Source organism: Anastrepha ludens, chromosome 2, assembly GCF_028408465.1.
Source record: "Anastrepha ludens isolate Willacy chromosome 2, idAnaLude1.1, whole genome shotgun sequence".
NCBI lineage: Eukaryota > Metazoa > Arthropoda > Insecta > Diptera > Tephritidae > Anastrepha > Anastrepha ludens.
The window spans coordinates 12887176-12903883 of NC_071498.1; the positions used below are offsets into that span (position 1 = coordinate 12887176).

Consider the following 16708-nt stretch of genomic DNA (forward strand, 5'->3'; position numbering starts at 1 on the left):
TGAAGAAAATTTAAAGCAAACACGCTAATAAACTGGCAAAAAAAAAAAAAAAAAAAAAAAGTTTGTTCAATAAAATGCTGAAGAATCAAAACAAAATATTGAATATTGAAAAGCTAAAAAGAAAAACGAATGAAAAAGGTACATGGTGCAAACATATAATGTTTAAAAATTGAAATACCTAAACAAAAAAAAAAAAAAAAAAAAAAGACTTAATTAGGAAAACTTACGATCGCTTCGGAATCGGCCTTCATTTAACCTTCAATGCACATTTGCTTTGGAAAATAGGCTTTGGTGTGACTTTGAATTAACCTTTCGCGCATTTCTCCAGTTCACGAGAAAAGCTCTGATTCTGAATGGATGCTTAGAAGAGCGACGTAGCGACGTGTGTAAAAGTGAGATTCAAGAGTAACTTCATCAATAAGCAATTAGTTAGAAAGAGCAGTAAGTAGTGATACATTGATAACAAAAGTGACAAAAAGCAAAAAAAAAAAAAAAAAACAACAACATTTGTTACTTGAGTTTACGTTTGGTTGGTGTATATTCCGTTGACTTTGGGTGACTTTCAATTGATCTTGGCCGCAGTTATTAAAAGAAACAATTTTGTACAACTAAGAGCGTAAGAAACGAAAATACGTGTTGTGCCGAATGCTATGCTTAGTAACAACAAAATTATTGTTTAGCTTTCACTCTCAGTAGACTTACATTCGCGCTTTGGTGTTGTGACATTTGATATAGTGAGAAAGTAAAACCTACAAACTGCTAACTACAAAACACAAAAAAAAAAAAACAACAAAAAAAAAAAAAAAATATTAAATAAAAAAAAAAAAAAAAAAATAATATATATATATATATATATATAAAATAAATAAAACAAATAAATGGACTTAAATGGAGAGTTAGAAAACTTGAATGAGTATTTAAGAACATTAAATATTAGCGCTGAAACAAAAACAAACATGGCTGAGGAACAAAAACAAAGAGAACTAGTTATGCAAAATATTAAGTTAATTCAGCCTTTTGATGGTGATGCAAACTATTTAGCACTGTACATCGACAGCATTGATTCCATATTGCCTGAGGTTGTACCAACGCAACCAGCAGAGCGAGCTTTTTACTTCAATTGCACTTTATGTACTTTACGAGGGGCAGCGTTGGACGTCGTAAAAAGGGAGCAGCCGTCAAATTGGACAATCCTAAGAGAACTTTTGGTTGATGAGTTTGGGGAACATACACCAATTCCGACTCTTATATTGCAAGTTAGTAATATAAAATTAAGAAGTAATGTTCGTATTCTATGTGAAGAAATAAATAATGAAATTTGTAGAATTAAAGATTGCATTAAATTAAAACCTGTAAGTAGCTCTACTAAAACATTTTTGATAAATGAATTAGAACAACTAAGTTTGAAAACCCTCGAAAGAGAATTACCTAATCATTTAACAGCATTAATTAATGCTAACCTAGCAACTAGTGTAAAATCTGCAATTAAAATTTTAAAAGAGAATGATGCATTTGATTATGAATATAAACGGGATGTAAGAAACAGTTCAAGGGCTCCCCATTACTCTAATAATAATAGATTTCAAAAAGGTGGATTTGTGAACTCTACTTTAACCGATAGAAATCATCACTATCAAACATTAAATAATAACAACTTTCATACAAGAGGAGTCCCATCAGATAATACTAATTTAAGCCATAATCAATCCAGGCAGATAAATGTAGGCCAATTTTCCGCACAAAAGCATTGCCCGCATTTATTTAATAGCCCTACTAGCGCAATTCCAAGCAATGTCTTGCAAACGAATTTATTGCAAGCCAGAAAGTTTAGCCCGGCTGACTCAAACCAGTCCAGAATACGTAGATACGGTCAACCTGAACCAATGGATCACGATGATTCGAATTTTCAATTAGAAGCCTCGGAGAACTACCCTCAATTAAATTGACACTCAACAACATAAAGATAAAATTTTTAATAGATACGGGTTCATCTGTTAGTTTAATTAAACCGTGTATACTCAGCAATGAAGTAATTAAAGTAAAGCCAATAATTTTAAAAACCGCAACCGGAAAAGTCGTGCTAGACAAAGTGCAGGAAACAATTGCTTTTAATAAGCAAAATTTAAAATTCTATGTGTACAATTTTTCTAACAACTACGAAGGACTTTTAGGTTATGATATACTAAAAAAATTAAATTCGAAAATAAATCTTGAAAATAACACTCTTCATTTAAGTGGAATGCTTTATAAGTTTTCAGATAGCAAGAACTCCTTAGAGAATTTTGATAGTCTTCTAAATATTATAAATGATGACGACGAAGAAACAAAATTCAGATTAAGCCATTTAAATATCGAGGAATGTAAAAGCCTCAAAGGTTTATTAAACAAATTTAAACACATATTTTATAAGGATGGAGACCACCTTACTTTTACCCACAAAATTAAACATAGAGTCAAAACAATTCATGAGGACCCTATATATGTGAAATCTTACCGATATCCGGAAGTGCACAAAGCGGAAGTGGATAAGCAAATAATGGAAATGCTAAAGCAAGAAATTATTTGCCATAGCGATTCTCCGTACTCTGCACCGCTATGGGTTGTGCCTAAAAAGCCAGATCACTCTGGGAAAGATAAATGGAGAATAGTTTTCGACTTTCGTAAGTTAAACACCATTACCGTAGACGATAGGTATCCGATCCCAAACATGGATGAAATTTTAGATAAGTTGGGTAAATGTATGTACTTTTCTACCTTGGACTTGGCACAGGGTTTCCACCAAATAGAAATGGACCCTGCCGATAGAAAGAAGACTGCTTTCTCTACGCAAGGAGGTCACTACGAATTTTTACGTATGCCATTTGGGCTGAAAAATGCCCCAGCCACATTCCAAAGGCTGGTGAATACAGTATTGGAAGGGTTAATTGATAAGAATTGTATGGTGTATTTAGATGATATTGTCATTTTTAGCACGTCTCTTCAGGAGCACATCGAATCGCTCGATAAAGTTTTCCAAAGATTATTCGATGCTAACCTTAAAGTAAAGCTTGCTAAGTGTGAGTTTCTGAAACACGAAACAGAGTTCTTGGGGCACATAGTAACCCCAGAAGGTATAAAACCAAACCCGAATAAAATTAAAGCGATATTAAATTATCCTGTACCTCAAACAGAAAAAGAGATTAAACAGTTTTTGGGTTTGGCTGGATTTTATCGCAAGTTTATTAAAAACTTTGCCAAGATTACCAAACCGCTGACAAACTGTTTAAAAAAGGGAAATAGGATAAATTCGCAGGATAAAGAATACCTAAACGCCATAGATACTATAAAAATATTGATTACAGAAGATCCGATATTAGTGTACCCAAATTATGAAAAACCATTTACGCTAACTACAGACGCTTCTAACGTCGCCTTAGGGGCAGTGTTAAGCCAACAAAGCCATCCTATTTGCTTCGCGAGCCGCACTCTGAATGAGCATGAGCTTCACTACTCTACGACAGAAAAAGAGTTATTAGCAAGGGTTTGGGCCAGTAAATATTTTAGACCATATTTGTTTGGTAGGAAATTCACTATAAATAGCGATCATAGACCACTTCAATGGCTACATAATTTGAAAGAGCCAAATGCAAAGCTGCAAAGGTGGAAGATTCGCCTCAACGAGTATGACTTCGACGTGAAATACATCCCGGGAAGGGAAAACCATGTTGCAGATGCACTTTCTCGCATTAAAGTTGAGGAATGTAATGTAGAAGAAGATGACATCGCTTCTAATTGTGCAACCATTCATTCCGCTGATGAGGACAGCGAAAGTTTTATTCACATAACTGAAAGACCCTTAAATGTATGTAAAAATCAACTCAAAATAGTAAGAGGAAAACAAAATAGTACCAACACAAAAAAAGTTTTCACGAATAATTTTACTTTGGTTACGTATAAAGATCTAACCACAGATTATATTAAAGAAATAATTAAAACTCACCTTTTAAAGAACAAAATAGTTATATATATGCCAAATGATAATGATTTCCTGCAGCTTCAAAATGTGTACAAATTTTTGATTAATACTAATAGAGTTTACAGGACAACTAAGGAATTGGAAAATATTTTTGATTATTCTGATTTTAAAACTATAGTAACAGAAATGCATATAAGTGGACTTCACCAGGGAATAGAGAAAGTTGCAAAATGTTTTAAAGAAAAATATTACTATCCAAATTATCTGAAAGAAATTTCAAACATTATTAATAGTTGCGAGCTTTGTAATCACTGCAAAAGTGACCATATTACATATAAGCTTCCATTCAAAGTTACCCCTCCGACATACGAAATCAGAGAAAAATTTGTTTTAGACTTTTGGAAATGGGACAACGAATATTATTTGACGTGTATCGATTTATTTTCTAAATTCGCTATGGTAGAGAAGGTGAGGGCACTAAACTGGCTTGAGTCGAAAAGAACTTTACTAAAAATATTTAATACTATGGGACCCCCCAAAGTTATGAAAGTTGACCAAGATCAGGGCCTAAATAACATAAACATCAAACAATGGTGTGATCAGATGAACATAAAATATGAAGTAACAACAGGAAAAACAGGTATCGGCGATATTGAGCGACTTCACAAAACACTCAATGAAAAGTTAAGAATAATACATACATCAGAAAACAAAGAATTAAAATACTTAGAAATAGAGCAAGCAATTTATACCTATAATCATATAATTATTCACTCGACTACAGGGGAAATTCCATACAATATATTTTTCAATAAACAACCACCAAAAAATGATCCCCAAATAATCAAAGAAAAAAGAATTGAAAATATTAATAAACACAGACAAGAAAATGAAATCGATACTAATTTTGTAAATGCGGAAAATGCAAGAAAACGATTAGATAAAATATGTAATCCGTATAGGCAAGTAAGATTGTTAAAAACGGAAGAAGATGGGGAGCACCATATTATAAAATTTAAAAATCAAAAAGTCAGAAAATATAAAAACCAGTTTAAAAGGAAAAAGGAAATATATTGAGTAAATGAAAGTTCTTATTTAATTGGAATTTTATTTTTATTTATGTAAATAATAATTAATGAAAGCTATGTTAACGAATCATTTAAATTTAGCAATTTCAAAAAAAAAATTAAAACAAAAAAATATAAATAATAAAAATAATTTTATAGAATATAAAACTAAAGAATTAATAGCAAAAACTTATATATAAAATACATATGTATATTAGTACATTAGTTAAGAACTGTGGACATTTTTAAAGTTGGGAGGAGTGACATATATACTTTATATACATATGTCGACTACATACATGACTCCATTCTCTTTCACATTTCGTCTCTTATACTCAGAGATAGGAGCCCGAAGTGTGGGTGATGAAGTTAGAAAAATAGTATTAAGTTATCAGTATTGATTAAGCAGTAAAAGTGAAATAAAGTGAATATCTAAACCAAAACTTTTGTTTAAATCTTTCTTGCATATACATATACAATTTCGGGCAATTTTCAAAAAGAACAAATCTATATGTAAAGATGCATACAAGTCATATGGACATATCAAATATACGAATCTATTCCGTATGCAAGCAAATGTAAGCTAATGTGCTTGAACTGCAAGCGAGAGCGCGGAACGAACGACAGAGAGCACAATCGGCCCCGCGTTCGGCAACGTTCGACATCTGGCTCTGTCCTACTTGAGTAAGCATATATATGTATGTATATGCGCATTTGTATATAAATTCACATACTTGTATTTGCATATGTCTTCTTCCTGTGTGCACGGTAATGAACCATTTCTCTGTTGAGAATAGGACGATGATAGAAAAAGTAGGAAATGAAAGGGAGTGTTTCGAGTGTAAATTGTCTTGAAAAAGGCAAATCGATGATGGTGCCTCTTAATGTTGTTGACTTATTAACGTCTGATGCACAATCGAAATTGAACATATCTTTCATGAATTTGATAAATGTTTCGTCATTTTTCACGTTTGTGTAAATGTAACTTGACCTATTGCATTGCAATTCCATTTACCTCCTCCTCTATATCCATACAAAATATCTATCAAACAAATAAAATTAAAATTTTGTTCTGAAAATTGCAACCATTCCATCAATATTTTCTTATGACGTTGTCACGTTAAACTATCGTCAGTAAATCGACTATACAGACAACCTCTTTTTTTAATCTGGGTGGTGGTTGGTTGAAGTGGTGATTCACCCTAAATCCAGCTAGCGATTCCGCATCATTTTATTGCCTCATATTCATACCGAAGGTTTTTGACCGTTATCTACAGCGTGAGTATATATTAGATAACATTTTTATATCACAGAGTGAAATAAAGTTGAAATTAAACGTAATGCTTCCACTTAGTTTCTTGACTAATTTTCTAATTTTATCAAAAATTTAAAACTTATCAAAATTTTAACGATTTGCCCATCAAAGGGTGCCTCAGCTTCGATGGCAATATTTGTAAAACGAAACCTTTGAATCCACTTTTCGATATAGCATTAAATACTTCTCGTCAAACACGGAAATCTTTACTGGGATAAGGCAACACAGAAATTACTACTGGAAGAACGCAGCACATTAGGGGTGCAGCCACAGAACATTAGCAGTGCACTGACTACATTATATTTAGCGGTAGGTAAGTTTCTTTGTTCGGTTAGATGTCCTACTAATCAGGAGCCAATACAAAAGTGCGTACTTAGAAAATGTAATTTCGGCACGACAAAACATCACGCCACCATATATCATCGTTTTGCTTTTTGTTTTTGTCACTCACCATTCTTTGTCATCGCCTACCTACTGCTAAAGGATTTTTAATACATTTCACTCTTCGCTTGCCCGCGCAACGCACCTGTGCCTTTAATTATATTAAATTATACAAATTTTGATAACTCACAATAAATCGAAATAAATTGCTAAAACATTTTCTAATATTCAGAACTAAGAAAAACGCTTCTAGCTCCAACAACTGCATTGACTCCATAAATAGCATTTTTTTTTAGCCGCCTGTTACGATCTTTCACTTTGCTTCAGTGGTACTCAAATAGGTATCGATTTGTATCTTTTATATGCATTTTAGAATACCCTAACAGTCAGTTGGCTTCATTAAATAGGAAACGGTAAAAAATGTTTTCTTAGACAGGATACCAGCTTTAAATTGCGCTGTGTATGCAGCCTACATCATGAGAGATTGTTCGCGATAGGCATCTGAGCGGAAAACTTTCAAAACATTTTGCTTCACCCTGTACATATTTTAAGTGATAATCACAAACTGAAATCAAATACTAAACACCAAATAAATAATCCTGTGTTTCTAATGCATAACTTAATAAGTGGAAAATAAAGAGCTGTGGTTTTTTGTGCATTAATTTAATTGTTTTTAATATTTCTGCATTTTGGTGCTAAATTTAGTACGAAGGCCAATTTGCTTTATTTTCCTAGTCAATATACTCGCGCGTATACCCAATTTCAGTGTGATTTCAGGAAAATGTGTTTTTCGTATTAGCAAACACTTAATATGCCATAAATTAAATCCATATAAACCGAGTTGCAATCCAAAGCAACAGCGGATTCATTCGGTGGAGGCGAAACCGGGGAGGAAGGAAAAAAATCACGCGATTGTTGCTTACGTATCAAACGACGCCTCCTGTTGCTGACACGACTATTGATTGCTGCCGCTGACGTAGCATTTGCATGATGTCGCTACCAAAATTAATGTGCCGAAAAGATGTTTATCACACAAATAACCGCAAATTCTGGTGACGTCTGTGGCGTCTGTGGCGATAGGAACTACTCTTGATTGCAACAAAACTGATGTGGGCAACGGACGTTCATCAGTGAAATGTGGGTTTTCTTTGAGTTTGTGAGCAGGCAAATACATATTAAAGATTTATAAATTAGTGAGGGCACGAAATTAATGCAGGTGTTAACATATTGACGACTGTTGATTCATGCTTGTAGCTAAGCGTGCAGAGTTGTAAATAACATAAAATGTTTTCTTAGACAATTTACAGATTCGTTCATAGTTTTTCACTAGTTTTTTCATGCGGTGAAAATAACTTTTTAGGGCCCTATGTATAGAGGACTATGGTACATTCTAGTGAATCGGGAGACCCAGTTCGCAAAAATATCGCAAAAAATCGAAATAAAAACACTATCCCCCACTTTTTAAAAAATCCTAATGTATATAAAAAAAATTAAAAGACCTGGTCCCCAGCCTAAGATTGACCACAGATGTAACAGAGAGGTAAGACGACGATTGGCGGTCAATAAAAACACCAGCTCTGGTTAGGTTGATGATGATGATGATGATTAGATGTGAACTTTCTCACAATATTACGATGAAAGGAAAACAGCAAATTTCGAATGAAGTTTCGAGTTTAAAACACCAAAAGAGCATAGCTTACACCATAGCTTCTTCCAATGCGTGGGCCTTGGAATGGGGTAGCAGATATACCAATAAAAGGTTGATGCCTTGCCAGGGGTCATTTTGACCTCATCATTTCATGTCGACTGATTTTAATACTGAAGGCAGACGTCATCCAATCAGCTGGTCCAGTAGCGGTGGGTACGTACTTGGAATGCTGCGAATCGTGTCGAAAAAAAATTTTTAACAACTCATTTAATACCGGCTGAAATTTTTTTTGTGTAATGTTGATATTTAGTAGAATAAAAAAAATAGTCAGCTGCGCCGTAGAGGCGGGAAAATACGTCAGCTGAACAGACGAACTTGTAAAAGAAATTAAAAAGTAAAACTACTTTCTGCCGATTATCATTGCGTTCATACATCTCGGCGACGCGCGGAATTTTCAATGCTTCTGCTGACGGCTTCCCACGGCTATAAACGCAGCTGACCATCATTATTATATTTTCATATGTGCCCAAAATTATGTAAAAAAATTTCAATCGGCATAAAGTAGTTTTACTTTTTATTTTATTTTACAAGTTCGCCTGTTTAGCTGACGTATTTTCCCCCCTTTCAGCCGGTATTAAATGAGTTGTTAAACATTTTTTTTCGACACGTTTCGTACCCTCCCACCGCGGGTGCGTCAGCTGACGTTCACTTTGGTTATTCGTGAAAGCTAAATCACAAGTATAGTCAAGAATTTAACGGTATGAAAACGCAGTCCAAAATCGACCCCTGGCTCGCGGACTATCACTGCTTGATGCGGTTCTGCTAAACACTGGAAGAAAAAACACATTTGAAGTGAATGGTCGTGCATCAATAATCGACATCACTTTCGCCAGCAGGGGCCTAGTACGATCAGCAAGCTGGCAAGTGTGTGATTTTTACACAGGCAGTGACTTTACGCATAGAAAGGAAGCTGCACAGAAAATACAGAATAAAGGCTAGAGAGGGGAGACGCTCGAGGAAGAACTGCTCCAAATCATGCTAAAGGAGAACCCGACTAGCACTAATGATGTGGAACTACAAGCGGAGTTGCTAGTAAAACATGTTAGCAGAGCCTGCGATGCCGCCATTTGCAGGAAAATACAGAGCGCGCCCAGAAAGGCTGCATAATGGTGGAACGAGGAGATCAGCAATCTAAGCAGCGTATGCAAAAAAATGGCTTGATCCGTGGATAGCCTCAAAAGATGTACAGTTTTGCCGCGACGGTATACGAGATCTACCAGAAAGATGGGAAAAAGTAGTAGCCAGCGTTGGATAATACTTTCAATGATTCACTTTTAACCGTTTTTTCAGAACAAAGTTGTATTTTAGTCAAAAAAACAGCGAGAACTTAGCTGCGTACCTAATACTTGCAACTTCATAATTTTAAATTAATTTACATTTATGTTCTGCATGAAAGAACGGGTGGGTATTTCATTATGTTCATTTTGTTTTTTGGAGAAATTAATATGTTTTGAGTGCTGTTTTCAACGTGCCTTTTTTGCGAAAAATCGATATGTGAAAAAATACCACGCACACGTGGCTATTTGCATATATTTGAGAAGAAGAAAGGTTTGCTCAACATAAGATTTCAATTCCTATGCCTTTTCAAGCATCATTAGAAAAAATACTCTTCTTTTTCTGTATTGCTTATTCGTTTCAAATTGCATAGCGATCGTATAAAATTTTATATCTTTTTGTTTCTTAACTACATTACTCCAAACATATTAATTTATATTATTTATTTATATTTCTTTATAAATATCTCTATTTTTAGCTGCATCCCGTAATTCTGCAACATTGCATATGCCCTTCCAATAACTTATATTTCGTTACCATGATAACTGCCTCCGGCCAAAGCATCGTTTCCCTTCCAGCATTAATTTTTCCTTCCAGTATTAATTGTAATATAACATGTGGTATTTGGTGTTTCTCATGATGTGTTCAAAATAAGCTATCTTGCGACGTTTTATTGTTTGTAGAAGTTCACGTTCTCAATTAACTTGTCGTAGAACCTCGAAGTTAGAACCAGAGTGGCCCACGGAATTTTCAAAACATATCGAAGGCCTCGAGTCTGTTCATGTCAGAGACTTTGAGTGTCCCACATTCCATGCCGTTTAAGAGCACAGACCACACATAACACTTCACAAATCGAATTTTACGATTCATATCGAAGTCATGTCAGCTCAAGATCTTTCTAAATTTACAAAATGTGGATCTAGCCATTTCTACTCTGGTTTTTATTCCGGCTGATGTGTCCCAATTTTCATTCAACCAGCATCCAAGGTATTTGAAATTCGAAACTGTTTCTATTTTTACATTATGAACCCTCAGTGTTTGATTAGTGTCTGCTCCGACGTAGCTCTTGTTGAGATGCATGAATTTCCTTTTATTAATGCTAATTTTACAACCGCAATTTTCGCTGAGATGAGCAACTTTATTTAATATCCTTTCCAAACCATTCAAGTTATCTGCTTAAAGTGTGGTGTCGTCGGCATATCTAATATTATTTATAAGCACACCATTAACTCGTTAACACCTGCCGCTACCAGTCCTAAGTGGGGGAAATGCCCACCCAACGCCTTCTTATTGCTTGGAGCGCCATCTGTGTCTCACATTTTTGTGGCAGAAGGATCGCACAGATGGTTTGAGGACTTCGCTAAATTTAGTGTGTCTGTGCTATTATCGTGATCGCCCGTTTCCTTTTGCTGGCGCCACTGATGCAATGTGTAACTGCTTTTGTTGTTGCTTGTTTTAGCAGCCACAATGCAAATAATGCGCTGACTATTGTGCGGGAGTAAGCCTGGAATGCATAAGGTTTTTGGGTTTGAGGAATGAGATTTTTTTTTTTTATTTAGAAACAGGGAAAATAGGTAAATTTGGGAAAGTGCGAGAACCGTGCTTTACGTGGGATTCCAGCCCACAACCTCTGGGATGGCATTCTAGTGGACTTACGCTAGACTACCGAAGCCGCGCGGCATTAATTACGGCAATCTGATTCCAATAAAAGTTTCTTAAACGTCGCAACTCTTTTGTGGCAATATCAAGTGATGGAAGAATGTTAAATAGCTTGTCATGTTGGGCTGTGTCGAATGCTTTTTCATAGTCCAGAAAACGCATGAATACATCCTTTTACACATCTTTGCAATTTTGCACAAGAACGTGGACACAAAACAGTGCTTCACGAGTTCCCATGACATTTCTAAAACCAAATTGCGTAGGGCCCATGGCTTCTTCACATTTTTTATGAATTCTATTGTTTAAAATTTTTAAAAATAATTTTATTGAGTGATTCTTGAGACTTATGAGCCTATATTCCACGCACATCTTTGTGTTGAATTTTTGTGACAATGTAATGAAAACAGATTTTAGCCAATCCTGTAGAAACTGTCAGGTATCGTAGATGTAGTTAAAAATGCGTAGATGTGGAAAATAGTCGTAGCTCTCAAAATATATAAATAACTAGCAAACCCCGCCCGCTTCGCTGGGCACACTGAAATAGAATAGATATGGTTTAGAACAGAAAATATATGGTTTTCATATTATTTATTTCTTTATTCTTTATTTAAGCGCTTTGGCATAAACAATATTTTTGGTTTTTCTATTTGTTTTTGAATAAATATATAATGCTGTTGGCTTCCCAACACGTGAACAGCCAACGTATAGTTGACCATGGGTGAATACTGGTTCTTCTAAATTCATCCCGTATATTTCTAAAGTTTGCCCTTGTGATTTATTGATAGTTATTGCAAATGCTAAACGAGTGGGCAGTTGCAAACGCTTGAATTCAAATGGCAATCCAGGTGGAATCATTGGAATTCTCGGTATTAGAACGTCTTCATTCTTGGATTTGCCAATTAAAATAGTTGCTTCGATAACATTATTCATCCATCGTTTGACTACAAGTCTAGTTCCGTTACATAGCAGCTTTGTTCAAATTGATGTCTCTTGGTCGATTTGATCTGGACCATGCCATTCGTTGCGGATTTGCTTCATTTTCTTCTTGACGTTCTTCTGATGTCGCGTTATTCCGAGCATTTCTCATGCGCCTATTATTATTTGTCGACAGACTAATATGAATACGCGATTGTCTTGGCATTTGTACTGTAATAAACATTATTGTAATTATGGTATTCTGAAATTTTGTGGATTAAATTTTTTGTTTTTTTATTTTTTATTTTTATCATTTGATTCACTCATGGTGCAACGTAGTTTATCGCATATGAACCGAAAAAATAAATCCACTAAATTTGATGAAAACTTACATTAATTAATTCCAATTTACCACGTGAAAATTCCTAAATGTAATATATAACAAAAATATAAGCAATAAATTAATTTTTTCTTTTTGACGATTGTTTCTTAGTTATTCATTTGCGTTGATTTGAAATTTAAAAAAAATCTTCTTTTTTCATGATCATCAAGTGTTAACAATGTGTGTAAGTTTGGTTTAATTCGAGACCCTAGTCATCAATAGGTATGAAAATTACCCCGTATTAAAGCACTTGTTGGCAGCTTTCATTTGATGGCCATATTGTACATACACAACCAAAGGTTACCCGGGTCCACGTTTTGACCTATACCTCGAGACCCCAGTCACAGAGCGGCATGAAAAATACTCTGTACTAAAGCATTTACCAACAGCTTCCATTTGATATCCATATTGTACATACACATCCGAAGTTTACCCGGGTCCACGTTTTGACTTATATCTCGAGACCCTATCTACCAATAGGCATCCAAACTATACGTAAACCATCTTCAGTACCTACTTAACAATGTGTGTAAGTTTGGTTTAATTCGGTGCAAAGACACGGCCGGTTAGCGAACACACACAAAAAGTTGACTTTATTTTATATCACTACATATTATAAAACAAAGTCGCTTTTTCTGTCCGGTTTTTTTTTAAAGATAGATTGATTGAAGAGGAAGGTTTATATCTATACAATGTGAAGAAATATAATAAGGTGGCGTGGCAATCGGTCAAAATGTGGCAAAAAAACATAAATTTTTTGTTTTCACGGCCATAAATCATAAACGAATCAACCAATTAAAATGAAACTTTCTTAAAGTTTAACTTTGAAATGTTTACTTTCGTTCTGCATCAAAAAAAAAAATAGATTTATTTGTTATTTAACCAAAATTGTTTAAACAAAAGCAGCTCTTTTTCCAAAAAAAGCTGTTTGTGTGTTTGTTCGCTGTCAACCGAACGAAGCAACAGGCGTTAAGCGATAATCTCACCACACCTCATTACATCGTATGGTGACGTATGTATGCATGTATTTACGAATCGCTCGCATTATTTCATTTCGAACGTATGTACATACATATGTATGTATGTATGTACTGAATTCCATGTAATTATATGTACATACAATTTTACAGCGAAATAAAACGCTATTTTCACGTTCTATATTAGTAATGCTGAAAACAGTGAAGCCCGTAAACGCAATTCCGTGTAACGCAATTCCCAGCTGTTTCAATCAAACTAATGAGAACCCCATGTAAACGAAAAGTTCCTTCCTTCCGTATCGTAGTACCGTAGATTTTATTTCACGATTATTAAAAAAATTCTGTAGTTTTGACCCAGCTGATTGCTCTCTCACCACGCAGTGTTGCCAAGCAGTACATTTCGAAATCATTTACAAAATAAACTTAGAAAAATGATAATTTTTGTTAAAATAGCTTAAAAATATTGTTCAATAATGTTAATTATAGATAAATGAACTATTTGCATTTGTTGGTTTTTGGCTTTTGTTTATTAAACAATGAAAAATTGTAACTGATAACGCGGAAGTGTGAAAAAGTGTGTAAGCAAAAATATCAATGGCAACATTGTGTCGATACAAGCAGATGCATATGCATATATATTTATAAATTTGTGTACAAACACATAACACACGGAAATGGCGCTGAATGATGAGCAACTTGTGTCCCTAGTGGAAGATAAAAAGGAGCTGTATGACAAGAGCAACCCTCTGTATAAGTTGCAGGGGAGAAAAGCCATGATATGGGAACAGATGGGAAAGGAGCTGGGCACAAGTGGTGAGTGCTAATATATATTTACTAGTATTTAAAATTTCATAACAAAGTTATTTTAAAGGTGAGGTATACAGACGGAGGTGGTTAGCTCTTCGCGATCGCTATGGCAGGGAAGCCAGAAAATCGGAAGCACCATCAGGCAGTGGAGCAGACTACCAGAGGCCGTGGTATCTGCTTGAAAGCATGGCGTTTTTAAGGCCGCATGTTATTCCTCGACCGTAAGTATAGTTGGAATATTTTTATTAAGCGATAACTAATAATATTTTTTTAAAGAATTAGGTGCTCACAAAATGTGTGCCCAGCAGTACCCTCGCTTACGCTCTCACCGTTGCCACCGTTGCCAGAAGAAGAGTTTTTGGATGATGTAGATCCACCATTCCCATCAACATCAGCGACATCTCCACCCCAGTCACAGCGAACTAGCGGGAAAAAACGGGACAGAAGTGCTGAGGTCGAGAAGGGCATCTTAGAAGCGATCGATCTGTTGAAAAAGAGATGCCTGGAGAAAGAAAACAGACCAAACAACTCGGCGGACTCCTTCGGTTGCATGATTGGCTCAATGGTTGGCAAAATGAGTGCAGCTAAGCAAGCCCGGGCCATGCAAGGAATCCTCGACGTTGTATTTAAAGTACAGCAGGAGCCGGAATGAGGGCTTTTTTTTAGTTTGAATTTTTTTTGTATTTTTATCTTAGTTTGAATTTTTTTTAATTAAGCTTTATAATTCGTTGAATGTTATTTATTTTTATCTTTTATTTCATTTTTTTAAGTTTACTTTTAAGAATCGTGGAATTGAATGTGAAATATATATACTGTGATTTTTTAAATATATGTATAAACTTTGTACCTGAATTTGGAAAAAATAAAAACTACTTGAAGAATGAAAATATTTCCAAATATTTTTAACTGCATAAATTTACAGTTGGACTTTATATTTGTAAGTATATTTATATATATAAATTGCATAACTAAAAGTTCGTAAATAAAATTCATAAATAAATAAACATAAATAATAAAATAATTCATTATATTTATATTTGCTTCACTTCACATGTCTTTCAATTTTATATGTAGGGTCCGCCAATGGAAAGGTCTATGTCATCTTGGTATGGTAAAGCTCCTTCATTTATGAAATAATCAGCAAGCCTATCGCGGATATTAAATGCATTTGTTGAGGCTCTCCGAATTATAGTCCGTATACGTGGTAATGACGATTCACTATTAATTTCTCGTCGCCATTCCCCACGATGAACGATGTTGCCTGGTTCTTGTCGATCAACATAATTTTCAGGGCAATACCAACGATTGTGATCGTTTAAAATTATAAAATTGTGTAAAACAATGCAGGCCAGCACTATTTTTTCGCAATTTTTAGGGTCACATTCAATCGTGGTGCGAAGAATTCTCCATCGCGCCGTTAATATTCCAAAGCTGTTCTCTATTACTCTACGCGCTCTTGAAAGGCGATAATTAAAAATCCGCTTGGTTCTTGGTAAGTTAAAACCGGGATATGGACGCATCAAGTTTGTTCTCAATGGGAATGCAGCATCACCAACGAAAAAATGTGGTAATGGTTGGGGCGATTCCATAGATATACGCACGGGAGGCGGTAGTGGCAAAGTATTTTGCATCAAGTTCTGTCCAAACGATGAAAGTTGAAAAATGCCTGTAAAATATACATATGTATTAGGTGAAATAACTTATTACATTTAAATTTTATTACCTCCGTCACTCTGACTACCATAACTCCCGATGCTTACTGCAGTGAAAGTATACTTGGCATCACAAACGGCCATCAGAACGATGCTAAAGAATTTTTTGTAGTTGTAATACATCGAACTTGACTTGGCTGGACATTTAATTGCAACATGCTTGCCATCGATTGCACCAACACAATTTGGAATGTTCCACATATCAAAAAAATCCTTCGCAATATCCCTGTACTGGGATTCTGTAGGTTCGCTAACGTAAACTGGCGAAAGTAGCCGCCAGATAACTTCACAAGTTTCCTGTATTATTTCGCGCACAGTCGTTGCACCTAACTTATAACTCCATGCAATGCTCTTCACAGATACACCTTGTGACAAATATCTAAACAACCAATAAGAAATAAATATTAATCGACTTGAAGCCTCGCTTTCTCAATATGCATACAGCAAAACTAAAGATAGTCTTTCCTCAGGACCAATCCGCTGTCTTGGCTTCCCCAAGGAACTGCTCACTAATTTTAAAAGCAGCTCATACACAGGCGGGGACATCCTTGTGTG

General features: G+C 35.0%; 2 protein-coding genes across 2 annotated transcripts; one reads left to right on the plus strand and one right to left on the minus strand.

Annotated features, from left to right (window-relative positions):
• The first annotated feature begins 14308 nt into the window (after positions 1-14308).
• On the plus strand, positions 14309-15093 carry LOC128854723 (transcription factor Adf-1-like). Its single transcript, XM_054089034.1, has 3 exons — positions 14309-14447; positions 14506-14662; positions 14724-15093. Exons 1-3 carry the CDS (start codon positions 14309-14311, stop codon positions 15091-15093), a joined length of 666 nt encoding a protein of 221 aa, XP_053945009.1.
• Positions 15094-15505: 412 nt separating this feature from the next.
• LOC128856481 (uncharacterized) lies at positions 15506-16237 on the minus strand. The gene is made up of 2 exons (XM_054091787.1): positions 16165-16237; positions 15506-16107 (listed from the first exon to the last, which is right to left on the minus strand). The coding sequence occupies exons 1-2, from the start codon at positions 16235-16237 to the stop codon at positions 15506-15508; spliced, it is 675 nt and encodes a 224-aa protein (XP_053947762.1).
• Between the last annotated feature and the right edge of the window lie 471 nt (positions 16238-16708).